Source organism: Salvelinus namaycush, chromosome 32 (genome assembly GCF_016432855.1).
Source record: "Salvelinus namaycush isolate Seneca chromosome 32, SaNama_1.0, whole genome shotgun sequence".
NCBI classification, from domain to species: domain Eukaryota; kingdom Metazoa; phylum Chordata; class Actinopteri; order Salmoniformes; family Salmonidae; genus Salvelinus; species Salvelinus namaycush.
Genome location: NC_052338.1, coordinates 21,496,629 through 21,524,182, shown reverse-complemented (window position 1 = coordinate 21,524,182; position 27,554 = coordinate 21,496,629). Strand labels below are relative to the sequence as shown.

Below are 27,554 nucleotides of genomic sequence, written 5' to 3'. Positions count from 1 at the left end.
CTAGGGCAGACTGGACTCTGCCTGGGGGGACTGGTCTCTGCCTGCGGGGGACTGGCCTCTGCCTGCGGGGGACTGGCCTCTGCCTGGGGGGGACTGGTCTCTGCCTGGGGTGGACTGGCCTCTGCCTGCGGGGGACTGGTCTCTGCCTGCGGGGGACTGGTCTCTGCCTGCGGGGGACTGGTCTCTGCCTGGGGGGGACTGGCCTCTGCCTGCGGGGGACTGGCCTCTGCCTGCGGGGGACTGGCCTCTGCCTGCGGGGGACTGGCCTCTGCCTGCGGGGGACTGTCCTCTGACTAGGGCAGACTGGACTCTGCCTAGGGCAGACTGGACTCTGCCTGCGGGGGACTGGACTCTGCCTAGGGCAGACTGGACTCTGCCTAGGGCAGACTGGTCTCTGCCTGCGGGGGACTGGCCTCTGCCTGCGGGGGACTGGACTCTGCCTGCGGGGGACTGGCCTCTGCCTGCGGGGGACTGGACTCTGCCTGGGGCAGACTGGCCTCTGCCTGGGGGGGACTGGCCTCTGCCTGGGGGGGACTGGCCTCTGCGTGGGGGGAATGGCCGCTGCCTGGGGGGACTGGCCACTGCCTGGGGCAGACTGGCCTCTGCCCGGAGCCTCCAAATCACAAAGTCCAAAGTATTTATATACTGTAGGTGGAATTGAATCCTCCTGCAAACTAATAAAGCAATTACTGATTTAGGTTTTTTCGGGGTGTGTGCTAGGCCACATCTAATGACCTTTTAAATCTCCCTTAGCTAGCTAACTGCAACATTATTCACATAATTTAAAGGTAGATAGGAAAGACAGTGACTGACACAACTATTTGTATTTGTGTGTCAAGTAGTCATATACACAGTAGAGATACTGTCCTTTCTGAGGGACTTGTTTACAATTCATTATCAAGATTCTCTCTAATCTCCCAATCAAACACAACCGAGCAAAAACATGTTATCTCCAGTACCATCTAGACCATCCATTAGCTAGAGTCATGTAAAAGCATGTGAGGAAACATAAAACACACACCATCCTGGTCAGTGCACTGCTGAGAGTTGAGATAGAAAATTCAGATAGTGCTTTTCCCTCAGCCAATAGTTATTTACCATTCATAACTAACTCAAGCCAGAATATTTAATTGAGTGCAGACCACCCATGGGTAATAATGTTTTATTGTTGTGATCTTGCACAGGTTTGTGCACAATGTCGATCGTAGGGATTTATTCTAGCATTTTATAACATCTTTGGTCCATAACAAATGGGTTTTCATCTCTCCTCTTTACATATTGTCAATAGATTGTGTTTGGTTTAATGCTCCAATTCGTATTTCCACCCAACAATGTCACACATAATGCGTCGACCATAATGAAACATTCAACCTATCCTAATTGAAAGCACTGCATGGTTCAGAGAGTGAGGGTGAGAGAGAGAGAGAGAGAGAGAAAGAGAGAGAGAGAGAGAGAGAGAGAGAGAGAGAGAGAGAGAGAGAGAATGGGGGGGTTGGATGCCCTTGTGGGATGCTTCATTCCACACATCAGAGAGAGAGCGGGTGAGAGTGATAGAGAGAGAAAAAGAGCGAGAAACAAAGTTCATATGTAAAGGGATGGCCAGATCTGTCGAACATGATGTTGTCATACCGCAAACACAGTGCATTCGGAATGTATTCAGACCCCTTGAATTTTTTCAATTGTTTTTACGTTACAGCCTTATTATAAAATGGAATAAATCGTTTTTTCCGCTCATCAATCTACACACAATAAATACCCCAAAATGACAAAGCAAAAACAGTTTTTTAGAAATCTTTGCGAATTTATAAATATCACATTAACAGAAGTATTCAGACTCTTTACTCAGTACTTTGTTGAAGCAACTTTAGCAGTGATTAAAGCCTTGAGTCTTCTTGGGTATGACGCTACAAGCTTGGCAAACCTATATTTTCAGGTCTCTGCAGAGATGATTGATCGGGTTCAAATTCAGAGACTTTCCCCGAAGCCACTCCTGCATTGTCTTAGTTGTGTGCTTAGGGTCATTGTCCTGTTGGAAGGTGAACCTTCGCCCCAGTCTGAAGTCCTGAGCGCTCTAGAGCAGGTTTTCATCAAGGATCTCTCTGTACTTTGTTCTGTTCATCTTTCCTTCGATCCTGACTAGTCTCCCAGTCCCTGCAGCTGAAAAACATCCCCACAGCATGATGCTCTTCCCCAGATCTCTGCCGCAACACAATCCTGTCTCAGAGGTCTACGGATAATTCCTTCGACCTAATGGCTTGGTTTTTGCTCTAACATGCACTGTCAACTGTGGGACCTTATATAGACAGGTGTGTGCCTTTCCAAATCTTGTCCAATCAATTGAATTTACCACAGGTGGATTCCAATCAAGTTGTAGAAACTTCTCAAGGATGACAGACATGGTGATTGCATTGACAGACATGGAGATTGCAGTGACAGACATGGGGATTGCAGTGACAGACATGGGGGTTGTATTGAAATACATGGTGATTGCAGTGACAGACATGGGGATTATAGTTATAGACATGGAGATTACATTTACAGACATGGAGATTGCAGTGACAGGCATGAGGAGCAGCATGTACAGTACATACATATCAAAGCAGGCATCCCAAATCAACGAGTGCTACTTACAGTATATGGCTGGCGGTGTGCAGTCATGTAATGAGGAGAAACATGATTAGAACGATGGAACAGAAGGTGTGTAGCCCTATAGTTGATTTATATGTTCTAAAAAAGGCCATGGGAAAAAGCTCTGTTGGGAATTTTTCAATTCATTCACAAATGAAAATGTATCTGTGCATTTTTTGTATTATTTGGTTAATTTGTATGTTACTGTGTAACATAAACACCTTCGCACACCCAATGTTCTCTTATAGTAATGTATCCTTTAGGTTTAAATGGCATCTACAGTACTGTACCATTTTCCAGTGGCCCTGTTGATTTTGTGGTTAACGAGACCATGACTCCCTGTGGTCATCTACGGTCGATTCCTGCGCTTACCATTGGAGTGACAGATTCACTGATAGAATTTTGGCGAGTTCCACTCTAACGCAAGAAGTAGGGGAGTTCCATGATTCGCAGGGCTAACAATAAAGCTGTGGGGGGTGCAGTGGTGTGTGTGTGTGTATGTATGTGTGTGATGCTGTATGCAAAGTGATGATGCTGTATCTGGCTGCTATGAAAGTGAACTATGTGTGCGGGTGATCAGTGGAGTATTCATTCCACCGATTCTGTTGCAAAGCATTTCTTAAATGGAAGCAAACGGAATTAAATGGGAATGGACATACACGAATTTGTCCAATAGAAACGTTCCACTAATTATTACACCCTAGATCAGCTATATGCAGGCAAGAGTGTCCAAAGAGGTACTTAATGTGTCACTGTCTGTCACCTTGATTACTTCAATTTGTCTCTCGGCCTGGCAACCTACGTTATAAACGTACATCTTTTAGACAAGGTTGTAAAATTATTGTTGTCCATCAACAATGACAAGCGACCGGGGTCTGACAACTTGGACCCAAAATTACTGAGGATAATAGCGGACGATATTACCACTCCTATTTGCCATAAATTCTATTTAAGCCTACTCGAAAGTGTGTGCCCTCAGGCCTGGAGGAAAGCAAAAGTTATTACGCCCCCTTTACTGGCTTAATTAGCCGACTAATCAGCCTGTTACCAACCCTTAGTAAACTTTTTTAAACTTAGTAAAAATTGTGTTTGACCAGATACAATCCTATTTTACAGTAAACAAATGAACAACAGACTTTCAGCATGCTTATAGGGAAGGACATTTAACAAGCACAGCCTTACACAAATGGCTGATGATTGGCTGAGAGAAATTGATAATAAAAATACTGTGGGGGATGTTTTGTTACACGGAACCCAAACCGGCTGCACGAGTGCGCCATCGTGCGCTATCGTGCATAAATGTAATTTGCCCCCCCACACCAAACGCGATCACGACACGCAGGTTAAAATATCAAAACAAACTCTGAACCAATGACATTAATTTGGGGACAGGTCGAAAAGCATTAAACATGTATGGCAATTTAGCTAGCTAGCTTGCACTTGCTAGCTAACGTTAATTTGTCCTATTTAGCTAGCTTGCTGTTGCTAGCTAATTTGTCCTGGGATATAACATTGAGTTGTTATTTTACCTGAAATGCACAAGGACCTCTACTCCGACAATTAATCCACACATAAAACGGCCAACCGAATTGTTTCTAGTCATCTCTCCTCCTTCCAGGCTTTTTCATCTTTGAACTTATATGGTGATCGCATCTAAACTTTCATTGTATTACCACGACAACCGGCAACAAAGTTCGTCTTTCAATCACCCACTTGGGTATAACCAATGAGGAGATGGCACGTGGGTACCTGCTTCTATAAACCAATGAGGAGATGACTTTCAGCGCGATCTGCGTCAGAAATAGGAACGACTTCATTTTTAGCCCTTGGCATCGCAGACGCTCGTTGACGCGCGAGAGCAGCGTTGGTGCAATAATTGAATAACATGTATTTCTAAATTTATTTTGCGACGCTCGCGCACGCGACGTGTCCGGTCTGGTCAGCATGTTAGACTTCAGTGCAGCTTTTGACATTATCGATCATTGTCTGCTGCTGGAAAAATCTATGTGTTATGGCTTTACACCCCCTGCTATATTGTGGACAAAGAGTTACCTGTCTAAAAGAACCCAGAGGGTGCTCTTTAAATGGAAGCCTCTCCTACATAATCCAGGTAGAATCAATCTTTACTAACGACTTGTGAGGCGTCTGTTTTTCAAACTAGACACTCTAATGTACTTGTCCTCTTGCTCAGTTGTGCACCGGGGCCTCCCACGCCTATTTCTATTCTGGTTAGAGCCAGTTTGAGCTGTTCTGTGAAGGGAGTAGTACAGAGTTGTACGAGATCTTCAGCTTCTTGGTAATTTCTCAAATGGAATAGCTTTCATTTCTCAGAACAAGAATAGACTGATGAGTTTCAGAAGAAAGTTCTTTGTTTCTGGCCATTTTGAGCCTGTAATCAAACCCACAAATGCTGATGCTCCAGATACTCAACTAGTCTAAAGAAGGCCAGTTTTATTGCTTCTTTAATCAGGACAACAGTTTTCAGCTGTGCTAACATAAGTGCAAAAGGGTTTTCTAATGATCAATGAGCCTTTTAAAATTATAAACTTCAATTAGCTAACGCAACGTGCCATGGGAACACAGGAGTGATGGTTGCTGATAATGGGCTTCTATATGCCTACGTAGATATTCCATAAAAAATCTGCCATTTCCAGCTACAGTAGTCATTTAGAACATTAACAATGTCTACACTGTATTTACAATCAATTTTATGTTATTTTAAAGGACATTTCTAAGTGACCCCAAACTTTTGAACGGTAGTGTACATTCAGTAATCTTGCTCTGATTTGTCATCCTGAGGGTCCCAGAGATAAAATGTAACATAGTTTTGTTTGATAAAATACATTTTATATTCAAGTGTGGGAACTGAGGTCCACAGTTTGAACCCACTGCTGTCTCTGGCTCCACACCCACCCCGCCCGGCCATCTAGATGTGTGAAAGTTAGTGTATAAGCTAATTATCCATCAAGTATGACATTCCTGGGAATGTGTAAACTTAAATTTTTTATTACCGTAGCATTTTGTATCTTCTCTACAGTTATGTACTTGATAATGTATCAATTGTGTCTTCACTGACATTTTCAACCTCTCCCTGTCCGAGTCTGTAATACCAACATGTTTCAAGCAGACCACCATAGTCCCTGTGCCCAAGAACACTAAGGTAACCTGCCTAAATGATTACCGACCCGTAGCACTCACATTTGTAGCCATGAAGTGCTTTGAAAAGCTGGTCATGGCTCACATCAACACCATTATCCCAGAAACCCTAAACCCACTCCAATTTGAATACCATCCTAACAGATCCACAGATGACGCAATCTCTATTGCGCTCCACATTGCCCTTTCCCACCTGGACAAAAGGAACACCTATGTGAGAATGCTATTCATATTCACTATTCACAGCTCAGTGTTCAACACCATAGTGCCCTCAAAGCTCATCAATAAACTAAGGACCCTGGGACTAAACACCTCCCTCTGCAACTGGATCCTGGACTTCCTGGCGGGCCGCTCCCCCAGGTGGTAAGGGTAGGTAACAACAGATCCGCCACACTGATCCTCAACACAGGGCCCCCTCAGGTGTGCCTGCTCAGTCCCCTCCTGTACTCCCTGTTCACTCATGACTGCATGGCCAGGCACGCCTCCAACACCATCATTAAGTTTGCCGATGACACAACAGTGGCAGGCCTGATCCCCGACAACAACAAGACAGAATATAGGGAGGAGGTCAGAGACCTGGCTGTGTGGTGCCAGGACAACAACCTCTCCCTCAAGTGATCAAGACAAAGGAGATGATTGTGGACTACAGGAAAAAGAGGACCGAGCACGCCCCCATTCTCATCGACGGGGCTGTAGTGGAGGAGGTTGAGAGCTTCAAGTTCCTTGGTGTCCACATCACCAACAAACTAACATAGTCCAAACACACCAAGACAGTCGTGAAGAGGCACGACAAAACCTATTCCTCTTCAGGAGAATACAGTTGTATAGTTGCATCATCGAGAGCAACCTGACTGATATGGCAACTGCTCTGCCTCCGACCGCAAGGCACTACAGGGGTAGTGTGTGCGGGCAAGTACATCACTGGGGCAAAGCTTCCTGCCATCCAGGACCTCTATACCAGGCGGTGTAAGAGAAAGGCCCTAAAAATTGTCAAAGACTCCAGCCACCCTAGTCATAGACTGTTCTCTCCGCTTCCACACGGCAAGCGGTACTGTAGCACCAATTCTAGGTCCAAGAGGCTTCTAAACAGCTTCTACACCCAAGCCATAAGACTCCTGAACATCTAATCAAATGGCTACCCAGACTATTTGCATTACCCCCCCCCTTTTTACACCGCTGCTACTCTCTGTTGATATCATCACTTTAATAACTCTACCTACAGTTGAAATCGGAAGATTACAGACACTTAGTTTGGAGTCATTAAAACTCCTTTTTCAACCGATCCACAAATTTCTTGTTAACAAATTATAGTTTTGGCAAAGTCGGTTAGGACATCTACTTTGTGCATGACACAAGTAATTTTTCCAACAATTGTTTACAGACAGATTATTTCACTTATAATTCACTGTATCACAATTCCAGTGGGTCAGAAGTTTACATACACTAAGTTGACTGTGCCTTTAAACGTGGCTGGCTTTAGAAGCATGTCATGGCTTTAGAAGCTTCTGATAGGCTAATTGACATCATTTGAGTCAATTGGAGGTGTACCTGTGGATGTATTTCAAGGCCTACCTTCAAACTCAGTGCCTCTTTGCTTGACATCATGGGAAAATCAAAAGAAATCAGCCAAGACCTTAGAAAAAAGCTGTAGACCTCCACAAGTCTGGTTCATCCTTGGGAGCAATTTCCAAACGCCTGATGGTACCACGTTCATCTGTGCAAACAATAGTATGCAAGTATAAACACCATGGGACCACACAGCCGTCATACTGTGACATGTTCTGTCTCCTAGAGATTAACGTACTTTGGTGCAAAAAGTGCAAATCAATCCCAGAACAACAGCAAAGGACCTTGTGAAGATGCTGGAGGAAACAGGTACAAAAGTATCTATTTCCACAGCAAAACGAGTCCAATATCGACATAACCTGAAAGTCAGCTCAGCAAGGAAAAAGCCACTGCTCCAAAACCACCATAAAAAAGCCGGACTACGGTTTGCAACTGCACATGGGGACAAAGATCATACTTTTTTCGAGAAATGTCCTCTGGTCTGAGGAAACAAAAATAGAACTGTTTGGCCATAATGACCATTGTTATGTTTGGAGGAAAAAGGGGGAGGCTTGCAAGCCGAAGAACACCATCCCAACCATGAAGCACGGGGGTGGCAGCATCATGTTGTGGGGGTGCTTTGCTGCAGGAGGGACTGATGCACTTCACAAAATAGATGGCATCATGAGTGAGGAAAATTATGTGGCTATATTCAAGCAACATCTCAAGACATCAGTCAGGTAGTTAAAGCTTGGTGGCAAATGGGTCTTCCAAATGGACAATGACCCCAAGCATACTTCCAAAGTTGTGGCAAAATGGCTTAAGGACAACAAAGTCAAGGTATCGGAGTTGCCATCACGATGCCCTGATCTCAATCCTATAGAAAATGTGTGGGCAGAACTGAAAAAGCGTGTGCGAACAAGGAGGCCTACAAATCTGACTCAGTTACACCAGCTCTGTCAGGAGGATTGGGCCAAAATTCACCCGACTTATTGTGGGAAGCTTGTGGAAGGCTACCTGAAACGTTTGACCCAAGTTAAACAATTTAAAGTCAATACTACCCAATACACTCAATTACTATGTAAACTTCTGACCCACTGGGAATGTGATGAAAGAAATAAAAGCTTAAATAAATTGTTCTCTCTACTATTATTCTGACATTTCACATTCTTAAAATAAAGTGGTGATCCTAACTGACCTAAAACAGGGAATTTTTACTAGGATTTAAATGTCAGGAATTGTGAAAAACTGAGTTTAAATGTATTTGGATAAGGTGTGTGTAAACTTCCGACTTCAACTGTACATGTACATATTACCTCAATTACCTCGACTAACCGGTGCCCCCGCACTATATATAGTCTCGCTATTGTAATTTTACTGCTGCTCTTGTTACTTTTATTTATTTTTCGGTTGGTTGGGGCTTGTAAGTAAGCATTTCACTGTAAGGTCTACACCTGTTGTATTAGGCACATGTGACTAATACATTGTGATTTGATTTGATTTGAATTGACCAATTCGGCACAATTGGGCAAATTCCTTGCAGACTTGATACAAAATATTGTGCAGTAATGTAATTCTTCACTGGATCAGTCTGAAACTTTGCACACACATTGCTGCCATCTGGTGGCCTACCTGAAAGTATCGACTTTCTTTTGCATTTCAAAGATGATGGAACAAAAAAACAAAAATAAATCCATGTTTTTTTGTTCGTATGATCTTTTACCAGATCGAATGTGTTATATTTCCACAAACTTCAAAGTGTTTCCTTTCAAATGTTATCACGAATATGCATATCCTTGCTTCAAGTCCTGAGCTAGCTACAGGCAGTTAGATTTGGGTATGTCATTTTAGGTGAAAATTGAAAAAAAGGGTACGATCCTTAAGAGGATAACTAAAAATGCAAATGGCTCTGATATACGAATAATATTACTACACAGATCATACACATAACATTAGTTAGCTAGCCAGCCAGCTAACATTAGCTTGCTAGCTAACAGTACACTTTTACTTCAAATGAAAAGGACTTTCTGACTAAACTAGAAACGTGTCATATCTGAAAATGTAGCTATCTATACTCTCTTACCCGTGTACATGGATGGACACTTCTACCTCCCTGTCACGGTTGCCATGATTGCCCTTAGTTTGAAGATGTAATCCGGAGACAGGTGTTCTCTTTTTGACTCCATCTGTATATTTGCAATCAAACGCCATAATTTTCTCTGTCTCCTTAGCTATCATACTTTAATTCCACAACTCAGTCCTCCAGGAAGTGGAGAGCAACACTTTTTTTTACCTTTGTTTAACTAGGCAGGTCAGTTAAGAACAAATTCTTATTTACAATGACGGCCTACCGGGGAACAGTGGTTTATGGGGCAGAACGCAGATTTTTACCTTGTCAGCTCGGGGATTTGATCCAGCAACCTTTCAGTTACTGGCCCAACGCTCTAACCACTGTTTAAAAAAAATACATGGCAGACCAATCTGAATCTCTCGGCATGTCCAGACCATTCATTTTCTCAGCCAATCATGGCTAGCGGGAAGGTTGCTAACTTTTTCCGTGGCTAAACCAACTTGGCTCGTAATTTAACAATTTCATTTGTATTAACAGATGACATACAAGTTTGTTAGTAAGTCACATGAAAGTTCACATGTTCCAGAAGGCATATCTGGCCAAAAGTTTACGTTCAAATGCCGCTCTTGTGAAGTGGTGACGTGTGACATACGCCCAGTATCTGGAAAATAATCACATATTGATACATCAGTAGCTAAGATGAGGAGAAGTCTATCCATAATGAAGTACTGCTCTGTCTTCTTAACAGCACTATCAACAAGGCAGGTCCAACAGGCCATAGTTTTGTGGCACCTGGACTACTGTTCAGTCGTGTGGTCAGGTGCCACAAAGAGGGACTTCAGTAATTTGCAATTGGTTCACAACAGGGCAGCATGGCTGGCCCTTGGAAGTACACTGAGAGCTAACATTAAGTATGCATGTCAATCTTTGCTGGCTCAAAGTGGAGGAGAGATTGACTTCATCACTACTTGTACTTGTGAGAGATATTGACATGTTGAAAGCACCGAGCTGTCTGTTTGAACCACTGGCACACAGCTCAGACACCCATGCATACCCCACAAGACATGCCACTAGTCTCTTCACAGTTCCCATATCCAGAACAGACAATGGGAGGAGCACAGTACTACATAGAGCCATGACTACATGGAACTCTATTTCACATCAAGTAACAGATGCAAGCTGTAAAATCAGATTAAAAAATATATAAAAATACACCTTATGGAACAGCGGGGACTGTGAAAAGACACATACAGGCACAGGCACATGCATACACACACATGATAACATACAAACACGTACACACGGATTTTGTATAGATATGTGGTAGTAGAGTAGTGGCCTGAGTTCACACACTTAATGTGTTGTGAAATCGGTTGTAGCTCATTCAATCTCTTGAATTTATTGTAATGCTTGTAAAATTGTTTAACTGCCTTAGTTTTGCTGGACTCCACGAAGAGTAGCTGCTGCATTGGCAACAGCTAATGGGGATCCATAATAAATACAAATACAAACAACCTCATGATGGGTATGGGGCAAATTCGAGAGTCATGTAGTAGCTTAAACCGAACGATGTTACATTGAACTGGGTGAATGGAATATAAATGACAGTCATCCAATATGCTGTAATAGAAATAAGACCATGCTCATAACAAAGTATTCATCCTCCCTAATCTTGAACGGCACTAACCGCCACTGGTCTGGGTTTGTGTGTTCATGGCAGGCAACTGAAGAGCTACTGGCTTAATTGAAGCTGACAGTCCAACCATCCAGCCCTGCACTGCTCTCCCTCTCTCACCATGGTAACCCTAACTATGTCATAAAAAGTGCCCTATTCCATGCAGATTAAGACGGTGATAAATGTGTCTTGGCATGTTATGCTGGTGTAGAACGAAAAAAAATTAAAGAGAGCAACTGGCTGACAGGTGGGCCATAGAGAGGTCGCTAATATTTTCCAGGCAGACTTCGGGGATAAGAGTTGGGTTTCATTTAACCAGCGGCTAGTTGATATTGACTTATTCAGGCTGGTAAGGAGTCTGTAGACCAGAGCTGAGTCTGGGTTAGCACTGTGTTGTAATCATAGCATACAGTATAGCTTACGAACCCAAGTAAGGATGTTTACTCGTGTTGTTCTGTGTTGTGTTGTCTTACAGTAAGTGTAACCAACACACTGACGGAGCCTTGGTCAAGCACTTATACTAATGATTGATGAGGAGAACCAAGATGCTGGTCAATACTGGTGGGTGTCAACAACAACTTGTCTGAAGGAGTTCTGTGAGGTATAAATGTGTGATTATCTTCAGAGTTCACGTCCTACTTTGTGTGCAGGTGGGGAGTGAAGCAACAGTGTCGATCGCACTAGATGAGGGTGTTAATAAATTCTCAGCAGGCACTCCTTCCTGCGGACTTCTTCGGGAGGGTGTGTGAGGTGGGTCAGTGAGGTGTTCCTACTCAACACTCAGGCAGACTCTCGCATCAATCGAGCGGTGAGCCTGCCAACTTCCAGACAAACCAGGCTTTGCTTCCTTCTTCCACCACGCCTCACAGCGATCAATCCCTCCTCAATTAATGATAAACACCAGGATGACGTATTTTAGACCGCGATTATTCACTTGTGCAGCAATCCAGCTAATTCATCCTAGTGATAGCCTAATGAGGTCCGGTGCGCGAGGGGAGAAAGAAAGGAATGAGAGAGAGAGAGAGAGAGAGAGAGAGAGAGAGAGAGAGAGAGAGAGAGAGAGAGAGAGAGAGAGAGAGGAAAGGGGAGGAGGTCTATAATGCCTCACGTCTCCTCTGTAGCCATTATCCAGTGAGTTATGTACCTACAGCGCCAGGCGAAATTGATCCCATGGTAAATGTCTGACAGGGTCTCAATTTTTCCTCAGAAAACAGACAAATCAACAGAGCAGTTGGGGCTTCCCTCTGAAATAAAGGATATTGTATAAAAAGGAAATGAATGCCATATTTCCAGGAGTTCACATATATTATAGTGTCAGCATGAGATTGAATGAGCAGCAAGACAAAAGTATAATTGATGTTATTATTGACCGTGATAATAATGATCTATTCACTTTCAGTACTGGGTTTTTCTATTTCAAATGTTCATAAAGATTGAATCGCACATTAATGGACTGTAAGACCCTAAAGAAAAAGGGTCCTAGACTTAATGGATTGTTGAATTGTGGTATTTTATAAAGAGTGGATCACTTTTGCCACCCATGATGGGTAAGTTAGCTACACATAAAACCTTTTGTTTTAGGCTATTATCAAGCACAGTACATTGAGTACTGTGCAGTGTTTTGAGTGACAAAGAAGGAGGCCTCCTCCCAGTCTGTCTGTCAAGTATGGGAAAGAGACAGTAATATTTATTATTAAAATATATATTTTCACCTTTATTTAACCAGGTAGGCTAGTTGAGAACAAGTTCTCATTTACAACTGTGACCTGGCCAAGATAAAGCAAAGAAGTTTGACACATACAACAACACAGAGTTACACATGGAATAAACAAAGATACAGTCAATAATACAGTAGAAAAAGTATATATACAGTGTGTGCAAATGAGATAGGATAAGGGAGGTAAGGCAATAAATAGGCCATGATGGCGAAGTAATTACAATATAGCAATTTAACACTGGAATGGTAGATGTGCAGAAGATGAATGTGCAAGTAGAGATACTGGTGTGCAAAGGAGCAAGATAAATAAATAATTACAGTATGGGGATGAGGTAGTTGGATGGGCTGTTTACAGATGGGATATGTACAGGTGCAGTGATCTGTGAGCTGCTCTGACAGCTGGTGCTTAAAGCTAGTGAGGGAGATATGAGTCTCCAGCTTCAGTGATTTTTGCAGATCGTTCCAGTCATTGGCAGCAGAGAACTGGAAGGAAAGGAGGCCAAAGGAAGAACTGGCTTTGGGGGTGGCCAGTGAGATATACCTGCTAGAGCGCGTGCTACGGGTGGGTGCTGCTATGGTGACCAGTGAGCTGAGATACCTAGCAGAGACTTATAGATGACCTGAAGCCAGTGGGTTTGGCGGCGAGTATGAAGCGAGGGCCAGCCAACGAGAGCATACAGGTCGCAGTGTTGGGTAGTATATGGGGCTTTGGTGACAAAACGGATGGCACTGTGATAGACTGATTGACAGAGTCGAAAGCCTTGGCCAGGTCGATGAATACGCCTGTACAGTAATGTCTCTTATCGATGGCGGTTGTGATATCGTTTAGGACATTGAGCGTGGCTGAGGTGCACCCATGACCAGATCTGAAACTAGATTGCATAGCGTAGAAGGTACGGTGGGATTCGAAATGGTCGGTGATCTGTTTGTTATTAACTTGGCTTTCGAAGACCTTAGAAAGGCAGGGTAGGATAGATATAGCTCTATAGCAGTTTGGGTCTAGAGCACATATGTCAGAGTCAAGGCCCGCGGGCCACATCCGGCCCGCGAGAAGGTTTTTTACGGCCCCTGGGATGATCTTGATTTATTATTAGAACCGGCCCGCAGACCGCAGCAAGCCGGCAGCCCGCAGATCTTTTACACGCACCAATACTACATTTCCCACAATGCAACGGTGACGCACCGAGCAGTAGGCTGCTTCATTTCAATATTTATTGGCACAGCAGTCGTCAGCATCACAGTAAAATTAACTTTCAGATACCCATCAAAAATGGCAAAACGGAAGGTGGACACTGAGAACCGGGGGTTTCAAACAAGGTGGGAGTCGGAGTATATGTTCACGGAGGTAGCTGGAAAACCTGTGTGTCTTCTGTGTGGAGAAAGTGTGGCGGTACTGAAAGAGTATAATCTGAGACGACATTATGAAACGAAACACGCGGACAAAAACAAGAATATGGACATGGAACAAAGGCTACAAAAGGCAGAGGAATCTCGACAGGCTCTGTTCAAAAAAGCCAAATCACAAGGCCAGGCTGCTGTCAAGGCCAGTTTTATTTTGGCAGAAGAGATCGCTAAATCAGCCCGGCCATTTACGGAGGGGGATTTCATCAAAAACTGCATGATTAAAGTTTGTGACGAAGTTTGCCCAGAAAAAAGGCAACTCTTTTTAAATGTGAGTCTGAGCAGAAACACCATTGCCGAGAGAGTAGACCAGTTGTCCATCAATCTAAAAGAGCAGCTTGTGAAAAAGGGAAAAGATTTCATTGCATATTCCTTGGCTGTGGATGAGAGCACCGACATTTCTGACATTGCCCAGTTGTCAATTTTCATCCGCGGAGTGGACTCCAGCCTAAGCGTGACAGAGGAGTTTTTGGCTTTACGTCCTATGCATGGCACAACTACGGGGCATGATTTGTATGAAGAGGTGTCAAGATGTGTAAATGAGATGGAGCTGCCTTGGGAAAAACTCGTGGGTTTGACAACCGACGGAGCACCTGCGATGTGTGGACACAGGAGCGGACTGGTGGCGAAGATACGGGAAAAGATGCAAGAGGAAAACGCGACAGGTGAGCTGACAGCTTATCATTGTATCATACACCAGGAAGCGTTGTGCGGTAAAGCCTTGAAAATGGAGCATGTAATGAGCATCATCACGCGCACAGTTAACTTTATCAGAGCCAAAGGTTTGAATCACCGCCAGTTCAAGGCATTTCTGACGGAGTTAGAAACGGAGCATGGTGATTTGCCTTATCACACAGAGGTGCGATGGCTAAGCCAGGGAAAGGTGCTTCAAAGATGTTTCGAGCTTCGTGAGGAGATTTGTCTGTTCTTGGACAGCAAAGGGAAAGACACAACACAACTCCGAGACGAAATGTTTCTGTGTGAAATGGCTTTTCTGTGTGACATTACGAGTCATCTGAATGCAATGAACTTGCAGCTGCAGGGTCGGGATCATGTCATCTCTGATATGTACAGTACAGTGAAGGCATTTAAAACCAAACTGACTCTGTGGGAGACGCAGATGCGGAAAGAAAATTTGAGCCACTTTCCCAGCTGCCAGACCATGAAAGAGAAGCTCTCTACCAGTGCGTTCCCGAGCGCACAGTTGGCTGATAAAATAGGTATGCTTGCCGCTGACTTTCGACGCCGATTTGCTGACTTTGAAGCACAAAAAAGCAGGTTGGAACTGCTCGGTAACCCATTTGCTGTTGACGTGGAAAGCTCACCACCAAACCTCCAAATGGAGTTGATTGACCTCCAATGCAATGATGCACTGAGGGCAAAATATGCGGCAGTGGGTGCTGCGGAGTTCGCCCGTTTCCTCCCCGACACAATGCCCCAGCTGCGCATCCAGGCTGCTCAAACGTTGTCTATGTTTGGCAGCACATACCTGTGTGAACAACTGTTTTCTTTGATGAACCTGAACAAAACATCACACAGAAGTCGACTTACTGCTGAACACCTCCACTCAATTCTGAGGATTTCCTCAGCTCAGAGCCTTACCCCGAACATTGATGAACTTGTGGAAAAGATGGGACACCACCAAGTATCACCCTCAACCTCAAACAAGTGAACATTACTGTGCAATCACATATTTAGAGTTTTTACTCAGTTCAAGTTTAAAAGTTAAAGTTTAATATTTGTTTTCACTGCATGTTACTTCTCCTTAAACAAAGTGTTGTTTTTGATTAATAGATTTTTGCACTTTATTTTATTGTATTTCAATCCAATTATATTTTAAAAATATTTCAGTTGAGTGGATGATAGAAAATTGCTATTATTGTTTTTTTCTTTGAAGTAAATTTAGCCCACTTTTGCTAAAATAGAAAATATAGGCTACTGATGGTGCCTTGAATACCGGTTTCTTTCATTTAATGTTCATGTTATGGGGATTTTTATATAAAGGAAATTTGTCTTTTGTGTCTGTTGAAAATTAAAGATTACTGACAGAGCCATAAGAAAATATTGCTTTATTTATCTGATCATATTGGAATATATTTGTTAGGTTTTCAGTAGGTTCAATTAGGTTCACTAGACTATATGCGTCATTTAAAAATTTTTCAATGAACATTCGAACAGTCCGGCCCTCGGCTTGTAGCTAAATTTTTTATTTGGCCCTCCGTCCATTTGACTTTGACACCCCTGGTCTAGAGTGTCTCCCCCTTTGAAGAGGGAGATGACCGCGGCAGCTTTCCAATCTTTGGGAATCTCAGACGGTACGAAAGAGAGGTTGAACAGTCTAGTAATAGGGTTTGCAACAATTTTGGCTGATAATTTTAGAAAGAGAGGGTCCAGATTGTCTCTCCCGGCTGATTTGCAGGGGTCCAGATTTTGCAGTTCTTTCAGAATATCAGCTATCTGGATTTGGGTGAAGGAGAAATGGGGGAGGCTTGGGCGAGTCGCTGTGGGGGGTGCAGAGCTGTTGTTCGGGGAAGGGGTAGCCAGGTGGAAAGCATGGCCAGCCGTAGAAAAATGTTTATTCAAATCCTCAATTATAGTGGATTTATCGGTGGTGACAGTGTTTCCTAGCCTCAGTGCAGTGGGCAGCTTATTTTCTATGGACTTTACAGTGTCCCAGAACATTTTTGAGTTTGTGCTACAGGATGAAAATTTCTGCTTGAAAAAGCTAGCCTTTGCTTTCCTAACTGACTGTGTATATTGGTTTCTAACTTCCCTGAAAAGTTGCATATCATGGGGGCTATTCGATGCTAATGCAGAACGCCACAATATGTTTTTGTGCTGGTCAAGGGCAGTCAGGTCTGGAGAGAACCAAGGGCTATATCTTTTCCTGGTTCTACATTTTTTGAATGGGGCATGCTTATTTAAGATGGTGAGGAAGGCACTTTTAAAGAATAACCAGGCATCCTCTACTGATGGGATGAGGTCAATATCCTTCCAGGATACCCGGGCCAGGTCGATTAGAAAGGCCTGCTCGCTGAAGTGTTTTAGGGAGCGTTTGACAGTGATGAGGGTGGTCATTTGACCGCAGACCCATTACGGATGCAGGCAATGAGGCAGTGATCATTGAGATCTTGGTTGAAAACAGCAGAGGTGTATTTGGAGGGCAGGTTGGTTAGGATGATATCTATGAGGGTACCCGTGTTTACGGATTTGGGGTTGTACCTGGTGGGTTCATAGATAAATTGTGTGAGATTGAGGGCATCAATCTTAGATTGTAGGATGGCCGGGGTGTTAAGCATGTCCCAGTTTAGGTCACCTAACAGCACGAGCTCTGAAGATTGATGGGGGGAAATCAATTCACATATGGTGTCCAGGGCACAGCTGGGGGCAGAGGTTTGTCTATAGCAAGCGGCAACGGTGAGAGACTTGTTTCTGGAAAGGTGGATTTTTAAAAGTAGAAGCTCGAATTGTTTGGGTACAGACCTGGATAGTAAGACAGAACTCTGCAGGCTATCTCAGCAGTAGATTGCAATACCGCCCCTTTGGCAGTTCTATCTTGTCGGAAGATGTTGTAGTTAGGGATGGAATTTCCAGGGGTTTTGGTGGTCTTCCTAAACCAGGATTGAGACACGGCTAGGACATCCGGGTTGGCAGAGTGTGCTAAAGCAGTGAATAAAACAAACTTAGGGAGGAGGCATCTAATGTTAACATACATGAAACCAAGGTTTTTACGGTTACAGAAGTCAACAAATGAGAGCACCTGGGGAGTAGGAGTGGAACCAGGCACTGCAGGGCCTGGATTAACCTCTACATCACCAGAGGAACAGAGGAGGAGTAGGATAAGGGTATGGCTAAAGGCTAACAGAACTGGTCGTCTAGTACGTTCGGAACAGAGAGTAAAAGGAGCAGGTTTTTGGGCGCGATAGAATAAGTTCAAGGCATAATGTACAGACAAAGGTATGGTAGGATGTGAGTACATTGGAGGTAAACCTAGGCATTGAGTAATGATGAGAGAGGTATTGTCTCTAGAGACGTTTAAACCAGGTGATGTCACCGTATTTGTGGGAGGTGGAACTAAATGGTTGGTTAAGGCATATTGAGCAAGGCTAGAGGCTCTACAGTGAAATAAGACAATAATCACCAGGACAGTAATGGACAAGGGATAATGATATTAGGGAGAGGCATGCGTAGCTGAGTGATCATAGGGGTCCAGTGAGTGGTTGGGCTGGCTGGAGACACGGCGATTCAGACAGCTAGCAGGCTGGGGATAGCATGCTAGCAGAAGGGCCTTAGAAGGACGTCGCGATGGAGGAAAGTCTGTTTTAGCCTCCGCGTGCCGTGACGTCGATAGACCAGTCGTGATGGATTAGTAGGGTTCCGAGTAGCAGAGGGGTCCAAGTCTAATTGGCAAAATAGGTATAGAGGCCCAAGAAATTGGCCGTGGCTAGCAGCTATCGGGCCGCTGCTAGCAGGCTAGCAGATGGGCATTCAGGGGACGTCACGGTGTAGGGGCCAGTTGAGTACCCCCTCGAGCAGGTTACGTCGGTAGTCCAGTCATGAAGGATTCCGGGTATTGTAGTAGAAGGGGTCCGGGTATTGTAGCCCAGGAGTGGCTGATGGGCCTCTTCAGCTAGCCGGGAGAATGGGCCTAGCATGGGCTAGCTCCAGGCTAATTGGTGCTTTCTTCGGGACAGATGTTAGCCAGGAGTAGTCACTCGGATTGCAGCTAGCTAGCTGCTATGATCCGGTGAAAAGGTTCAGAGCTTGCGGTAGGATTCCGTGGATATGGAGAGAAAATAGGTCCGGTATGCTCTGGTATGAGTCGCATTGTACAAACTGGCGAGAGCTTTCCGAGCTAAATGTTAGCTGATGACCGCTAGCAGTGGTTAGCTGACTAGTAGCTAGTAGCTAGTGAGCTGGCTAGCTTCTGTTGGGGGATTCCGGTAAGGTAAATAAAAATACTTTAGAAAAAACAGATCCACACCACATTGCGTGAGGCGGGTTGCAGGAGAGTATTTTCAAGTTGAGGTTTAGAAAAATCTAAAATAGATAAGCAAAGAAAAATATATAAAAAGATATGTACATGGGACATGACAAGACAAAGGACAAATACGTCTGACAGCTACGCCATATTGGATTATTAAACAATATTAAACAAAGGTGCCAAAATTGGACACTAATTATGAACGGGCAGCTCTGCAGACATGGAGGGGGACTCTCACCACCCTTCAGTGTGGAAACATTAGTGTTACATTTCACTTGTCTCATCGTGTTAACCATTAATTAATTAGCTGAATGTCTTAAATTGCTTGCCAGCTTCAGGGGCCTCTACCTTTTCAGCATGGAGTCTGCTGTCACTTGCTGATGTGTTTGATAATGTAAATCACTTGAGTCTGCCACTTTTTTGGCAAAACTTGTAATTGAGACGATCAGAGCGCACTTGTATCGCAACTGCAAATGGTACATTTTCCATAACCCAGGCATTCGTCAGCATCTGGCTGCTCAATGTGCCTGCTAGCTACTAGGCCTACTTGCTAGCTTCATTGACAAAACACAGAGTCGGAACATAGCCAGTTAGCAAGTCATTTTGGGCACTGATTAACAGCGTGTAGCTTGTGCTTTATTTACGATCGTTTGACAGCTTGCAGATGATGAAGCTGTAAATCTTATTGTTCTCAGAAATCAGTCCTGAGTATGCAGCCAAACTTTCCCGACTCGATAGTGCACTAGTTTTTCATGCACATTCTTTTACTTTAGAAATACTGCACGAAACACCTTAGCTCGAATAAGACCTCTTCTGCAAAAGCGTCTAAATTAGTTACAGATTTCTTGGTTTATTTTAGATTTAGATATTTTAGATGCCTATGTTGTTGCTACGGTGACTCAGGAGTGACAAACAACACTACCTGCCAGGGTATGACATGCGAACATAACACACCCACATCAAACCACACCCCCAACACAACTCTTGTTTGGCTTCAGTCATGGCCACTAACATTTCATCAAAACCCTCCAAAGCAGGAAGCGCAGTCGCCATTTAAGAGATATTATCCGCTTGAGTAAGAGTGATAGTTTTTTACAGCTCCTTCTCTCTGCAACTTTTAATTGTGTGTGTGTGTGCGTGTGTGCATGTTTGTGTGTGTGTGTGACTACATTTAATGAAACCACCCCTATCTATACTACTACCTGTCAGTCACTCTGTATATTTATTACTTCTTTCTAACACAGTGTTAGGTGTCTGCTTCAATCCTTCACTTGATTAGGGAAAGAGAGAGAGACACAGAGAGAGAGAGAGAAAGAAAGAAAGAAAGTAAGAAAGAAAAAACATTGAAGAGAAAGAGAGCCAAAGAAGAAAAACAGCCTATTTTTTATTTAACTAGGCAAGTCAGTTAAGAACAAATTCTTATTTACAATGACGGCCTACCCCGGCCAAACCCAGATTACGCTGGGACAATTGTGCGCTGCCCTATGGGACTACCAATCACGGGCCAGTTGTGATACAGCCTGGAATCAAACCATAGTCTGTAGTGACACCTTTAGCACTGAGATGCAGTGCCTTAGACCGCTGCACCACTCGGGAGCCCCACAAAGACAGACACACACAGTTAGTCTGCCTAGCCAGTGGTATACTATACTGGTCTCCTGGCTCTAGCCCAACAATGGCTCTCCAGACGCCTTCTCTCAACCCCAGAGCCACTGAGTCTCCTCGGGCACGCCGGGCTGTCTTAGCCCCTCTCCCCATGAGCTCCAAACACCATTTTTATAGATCACTATTAAATCGTCAGATTGTTGAGACCTGGAACGGTTTAATCTCCCAGGCTTTAATGACTTTAGCAGGTTGGTATTCACAGGGGTGTAAAGAACTGAAAGCCCCGTCTGTGTGTAATGTAAAGACATAGTGAATCAGTTCACGTCTATGAACTGACTTGGATAATCCAAGTGAGTAAGAATGGATGAATGCATTGCTGATAATGGCTATACAGTAATACACTGCTACCTGACTTGAATGGCAGGGATAACACTTTTAGAGACACAGACACTTTTGTGAGCAATTGACTTTTTCTTATTATGCATTATCCTCATACTCCTCTCCTTTAACTGGATTTGGACCGACATCAACTGCTTTCAAAGACTCTCAGCTATGTTTAGAGAGTGTATGGTTCTAATTAAATACAATAGTGAGAAATCAGTTTTTTAAATTTTACCTTTATTTAACTAGCCAAATAATTTACAAACAAATTCTTACTTACATTGACGGCCTACCCCAGCCAAACCTAGACAACCCTGGTCCAATTGTGCACCACCCTCTGGGACTCCCAATCACAGCCTGGATTCAACCCAGGTACTGCAGTGATACCACTTGCACTGAGATGCAGTGTCTTAGACCACTGCGCCACTCGGGAGCCCATTAAATAAACACTGCTTCTTTGGAGTGACATTTCAGTCAATGCAGAAGCAGCAGACTTGGACAGTTTCTAAGATGCCAATTCCCGCTTCCCGAGAAAATGGATCATTGATGTTCTCTGCTGCGTAAATAAGAAAACTTTACAAACAGGCATTCAGAGAAAGTCTCAATCCGAATGAAAAATACTTTCTAAAAACCTCAGCTCACTTGTTTCCAGTCCACAGACCTGCAGGATTGAGCCCTTAAGAAACCAGAAGAATGCAAAAGTTTTCACATGGCAAAGTATCTGATGAAGATTTGACAATGATACAGATGTAATTTACATGAATAGTCTGGTTTCAGAAGATGATAATGAGGGCTCTGGGGCCTCCCGGGTGGCGCAGTGGTCTAGGGCACTGCATCGCAGTGCTAACTGCGCCACCAGAGTCTCTGGGTTCGCGCCCAGGCTCTGTCGCAGCCGGCCGCGACCGGGAGGTCCGTGGGGCGACGCACAATTGGCATAGCGTCGTCCGGGTTAGGGAGGGTTTGGCCGGTAGGGATATCCTTGTCTCATCGCGCTCCAGCGACTCCTGTGGCGGGCCGGGCGCAGTGCGCGCCAACCAAGGGGGCCAGGTACACGGTGTTTCCTCCGACACATTGGTGCGGCTGGCTTCCGGGTTGGAGGCGCGCTGTGTTAAGAAGCAGTACGGCTGGTTGGGTTGTGCTTCGGAGGACGCATGGCTTTCGACCTTCGTCTCTCCCGAGCCCGTACGGGAGTTGTAGCGATGAGACAAGGTAGTAATTACTAGCGATTGGATACCACGAAAATTGGGGAGAAAATGGGATAAAATTAAAAAAATAAAAAAATAAAAATAAAAAAAAAAGATAATGAGGGCTCTAATGCCTCAGTGGATCTGTTCTGCACTTACAATCAAAGAAAGGTTTTGTTGTTTTATGAAGTGGTTCGTTGAGCTAAGAGAACGTCGATAGGCTTCAAGCAGGCTACACTTTGATGCCCAATTAAGTCTTGTGTTATAAATGAAACTATTTGAGGGAAGCCAGGAGAGGAAAAAAACACAACAGAAACAAAACAAAGCATATTTACATACGTAATATTTATTTTGTCTCGCCAATATTCTCTGCACTCAGTTAGCCAGATCCAATGTGGGCACAGGGTGCCAAATAAAAGCGATAATTCATCTACTTTGGACCATCCAGACAATGATAAGTATTCAAAACTCCCGCTGCTCGTCTCTCCATGTTTGCTCTGTGTTGTTGAGCTCTGAGCTCTGATATCCCCCTTATCAAAGCCAACAATTCATTATTTTTGACACTGTGGTAGCGGTTTATGTGCTCTTTGAGAATCACTGGTAAATAAAATAATCAGAATCTGCCAATTATATTTATCAGAGTACACTGGGGTTCCATTCCAGAACTCCTCCCATTTAGAGCACGAGCTTACCTAACACAATCGCCGTTGATATTTCTGCGCACCCTTAATTAATCAAAACCCACTCTTGGAAGGTTATTACAAGAAAAGGGATATGGCACAGAGAGGGGTACCAATGACAAAAAAGTATATTGAAAAAGGGACAATTATTTCTGTGAAATATGGCTAGCTAGAAATGGCCGCTCACTTTCAAATTGACTCGATTGTGGTGCCATTCATCAATGTTAAATGATGGAAATAATAGTGCTTTTTTATGGGTTTTGGGGGACAATTGTGTCCAAAAAGTATTATTATTTCTTTCCATCACAGTGGAGTCTGTATTTAAGCCCATATTTCCCTGTGAGTCTGATGCTATAAATTGTCCTCCTTTATAATCTGTGTTAAGAGCATGAATTTTACGTTTTGGACAAATAATTGAATGAATGCAGGAAAACCCATCATTTTTCACATAAGCCAAATAAATCAAGGAAAACAATACAGCCATGCGGGACCTCGGGGACAGACATTGTGAGGCACTTTACACTGACTTTTTCCAATAATAACATTCTGTCTGGGGGAAAGACATTAAGACAATTATATAAAGTAAGTCAGAAAAAGTTAAACTATTAAACACACTCTGCAAACTCTAAGTCCACTAATCACTGGAAACGAAACAAGCAGGAAAGAGCCAAAAGCCATCATCATCCCCGTATCGATCTGTAGGAAATCTGGCTGTTTAAAGCAGCTGGATCAAATTCTATATTGAACCTTCTAGTGATGCTCAGGTCATTTAGAGTATTAAAGTCAGAGTCAAGTCTTTTCCTTTTAAACATTGCTTTGTTTTAAATGGAGCAAAAGCTGCAACTTGTATCCCCAAATGACTCCCCAAATTTCTTGACACGGTGGATTTCACCGCCCCCCCACTCTCTATCTCTTTCTCTCTCCTCTCTAGTGGACTCCATACTCTGTCTCTGTCCTCTCCAGCAGTGGAAAACAAAGCAATTGTCTTGGAGCTCCTGCAGACAGGAAGTGTTGTGTCAGGTAGAGAGAGATACAGTATGAGCCTCAGTATCCTGTTCCCCCTGAAGGGAAGACCACCATTATGTCAGGACTTCAGACCGCCATTATGTCAGGACTTCAGACCGCCATTATGTCACAAATTTAGACCACCATTATGTCAGGACTTCAGACCACCATTATGTTAGGACTTCCGACCGCCATTATGTCACACATTTAGACCGCCATTATGTCAGGACTTCAGACCACCATTAGGATCAGGACTTTAGACTGCTATTTTGTCAAGACTTCAGACCGCCATTATGTCAGGACTTCAGACCACCATTATGTCAGGACTTCAGACCACCATTATGTCACAAATTCAGACCGACATTTTGTCAGGACTTCAGACCGCCATTATGTCACAAATTTAGACCACCATTATGTCAGGACTTCAGACCACCATTATGTCACAAATTTAGACCACCATTATGTCAGGACTTCAGACCGCCAATATGTCACAAATTTAGACCACCACTATGTCAGGACTTCAGACCGCCATTATGTCACAAATTTAGACCACCATTATGTCAGGACTTCAGACCGCCAATATGTCACAAATTTAGACCACCATTATGTCAGGACTTCAGACCGCCAATATGTCACAAATTTAGACCACCACTATGTCAGGACTTCAGACCACCATTATGTCACAAATTCAGACTGCCATTTTGTCAGGACTTCAGACTGCCATTATGTCAGGACTTCAGACCACCATTATGTCACAAATTTAGACCGCCATTATGTCACAAATTTAGACCACCATTATGTCAGGACTTCAGACTGCCATTTTGTCAGGACTTCAGATCACCATTATGTCACAAATTTAGACCACCATTATGTCAGGACTTCAGACCACCATTATGTCACAAATTTAGACCACCATTATGTCAGGACTTCAGACCACCATTATGTCACAAATTCAGACCGCCATTTTGTCAGGACTTCAGACCGCCATTATGTCACAAATTTAGACCACCATTATGTCAGGACTTCAGACCACCATTATGTCAGGACTTTAGACTGCCATTATGTCACAAATTTAGACCACCATTATGTCAGGACTTCAGACCACCATTATGTCACAAAGTTAGACCACCATTATGTCAGGACTTCAGACTGCCATTATGTCACAAATTTAGACCACCATTATGTCAGGACTTCAGACTGCCATTATGTCACAAATTTAGACCACCATTCTGTCAGGCCTCAAGGACCATATTCTGCAAACTGGCCTGTTGACTGGCCAATGTCTCCATGGATCCTGTTAAGTAAGGATAAAACAGAGTGAAATAGGGTTAGAATTGGGTTTAGGTTAGGGTCAGGGTTAAGGGTTTTGCCCTTCCCTGAAATAAGGGGTACTACCTAAACTTTCCCAATAAGAACACACATTTTTCTCTTGCAAAGAGTTTTGCTGCTGTGTCTTACTAAATATGATCCTGGTCTCTCCAGGTGAAAGGTTGTACCCACTCTCCAGTGCAGTCAGGGGATCATGATCCTGGTCTCTCCAGGTGAAAGGTTGTACCCACTCTCCAGTGCAGTCAGGGGATCATGATCCTGGTCTCTCCAGGTGAAAGGTTGTACCCACTCTCCAGTGCAGTCAGGGGATCATGATCCTGGTCTCTCCAGGTGAAAGGTTGTACCCACTCTCCAGTGCAGTCAGGGGATCATGATCCTGGTCTCTCCAGGTGAAAGGTTGTACCCACTCTCCAGTGCAGTCAGGGGATCATGATCCTGGTCTCTCCAGGTGAAGGGCTGTATCAACTCCCCAATGAAGGGCTGTAGCCAATCCCCAGCACAGTCAGAGGTAAAAAGATGCTGCTTGGCCAACTATGCTCTGAGTCAGACCAGCCCATACAGTACATGTGTTTATATTCCCTGGGGAGAAGGGAGGACTGTGTCTGTGTGTTTGTCTGATCCCAATTCACTCTGGTCACATGCTTTTTATTTGAAAGAAAGATCACTTCAAAAGATTGTGTTTGGGTTGTTGTGTGTCATTGATGACATCAATAGCAGAACAGCAATCATACCACCAATCTCTTTTTGTTAGTAAAAAATTGGGTGTCTGTTTAAAAACCACAAAAGCCCAAGTTGTTTTCTTCAGCATCACATTATTTTTCTCATGTTGTTCTGAATGTATTGTATTATACCCTCTCCACCCTTTTGACATGTCAATAACAACAATAACAAAAGTGCGTTTCCCTGCAGGTTTATGGCTGCAATACAGTCCTGCTTGGCGAGATTCTCTATAGTACCATTACTCTACCTTCAGCATCAGCCAGTGTAGCCAGCACTACAACGAATCACCAGGTGGAAAGTAACAACAAAAAAACTGTCGAAAGAGAGAGACTTTTAGAAATAAGTAACTTCTGAAACTGTTTAAATGGAACTCGAGGAAGAATGCTGTAATACCAAATGGAGACATTTCTAAAATGAGTTTCAGACGAAATGGGATGTTTGTGTCGTCAATTCTCTGAATCCTTGTCTGTTGCAAGTGTGTTAAAGTCACAGTAGGCAGAGGAAGTATTGACTGGATGGGTTTGAGGTAGGTTTATGTTGTTTATAAATGCACTATTACCTAGTAATAAGGCTGTTATTACCTTTCACAATAAACAACATTACAGATACGTTGGTTAGCAATTTGACTGATGCATGAATAACTCTTGCTTTTCATGTTAAATTGTTATGTTGTACATTTTAGCATTCATTTTCAAAATAAGGATAGGGAATATAACTTCCTCCTACATAGTATTTTCAACACATCCTCCAAAGCAAATTAAGATAACGGCTAGCAAAAGCGATTATGGAGTGTGTTGCCCTTTTAATTATGGAGTGTGTTGCCCTTTTAATTAAGGAGTGTGAGGAGTCTGTAGATTATGGAGTGTGTTGCCCTTTTAATTAAGGAGTGTGAGGAGTCTGTAGATTATGGAGTGTGTTGCCCTTTTAATTAAGGAGAGTGAGGAGTCTGTAGATTATGGAGTGTGTTGCCCTTTTAATTACAGAGTATTTTGTCATTTGTTAGCTGTCAGTGAATCTGCACAAAATAGTATTTTATACTAAAGGTACGACAGGTTTGGGAGGTGTCCCACAGCTGTCCCAGCAGTTTGTCCTGTTCCACTCTCACAGAAGGTCCTTGGTTGGTGCACAGCAGGCCACTACAGCCTAACTGACATTAACCCTCATCTTCCTTGTCACAGGCCATCACTGCTCTCACGGACACTCTCTCTCATCAGAAAGGCATTTACCAAATTGAGTCCAGCATATATCTTTAATAAAATAAATCTGCCACCTGAAGGTTGGTGGTTGGTCGGTGTAGGCTTTCAATTTGTCAAAGGCTAGTTCACATGCGGCCTCTCGCTGCGGGATTCGGCGAGGGCGAGGTGGGGACTGCTGGGTGCGACACATGCACATCACCGCTGTCAGACCCGGGGAAGGCATCAGGCGGTGGCCGACAGCGGCCTGTCCACCGTTGTCACATCCGTGGCCTGGCAT

The 27,554-nt window shown here is 43.7% G+C and overlaps 1 protein-coding gene across 1 annotated transcript; it reads right to left on the bottom strand.

The window, feature by feature from the left end:
- LOC120027056 (basic salivary proline-rich protein 1-like) lies at positions 1-27,554 on the bottom strand. The gene is made up of 2 exons (XM_038971901.1): positions 27,352-27,554; positions 1-613 (listed from the first exon to the last, which is right to left on the bottom strand). The coding sequence occupies exons 1-2, from the start codon at positions 27,552-27,554 to the stop codon at positions 1-3; spliced, it is 816 nt and encodes a 271-aa protein (XP_038827829.1).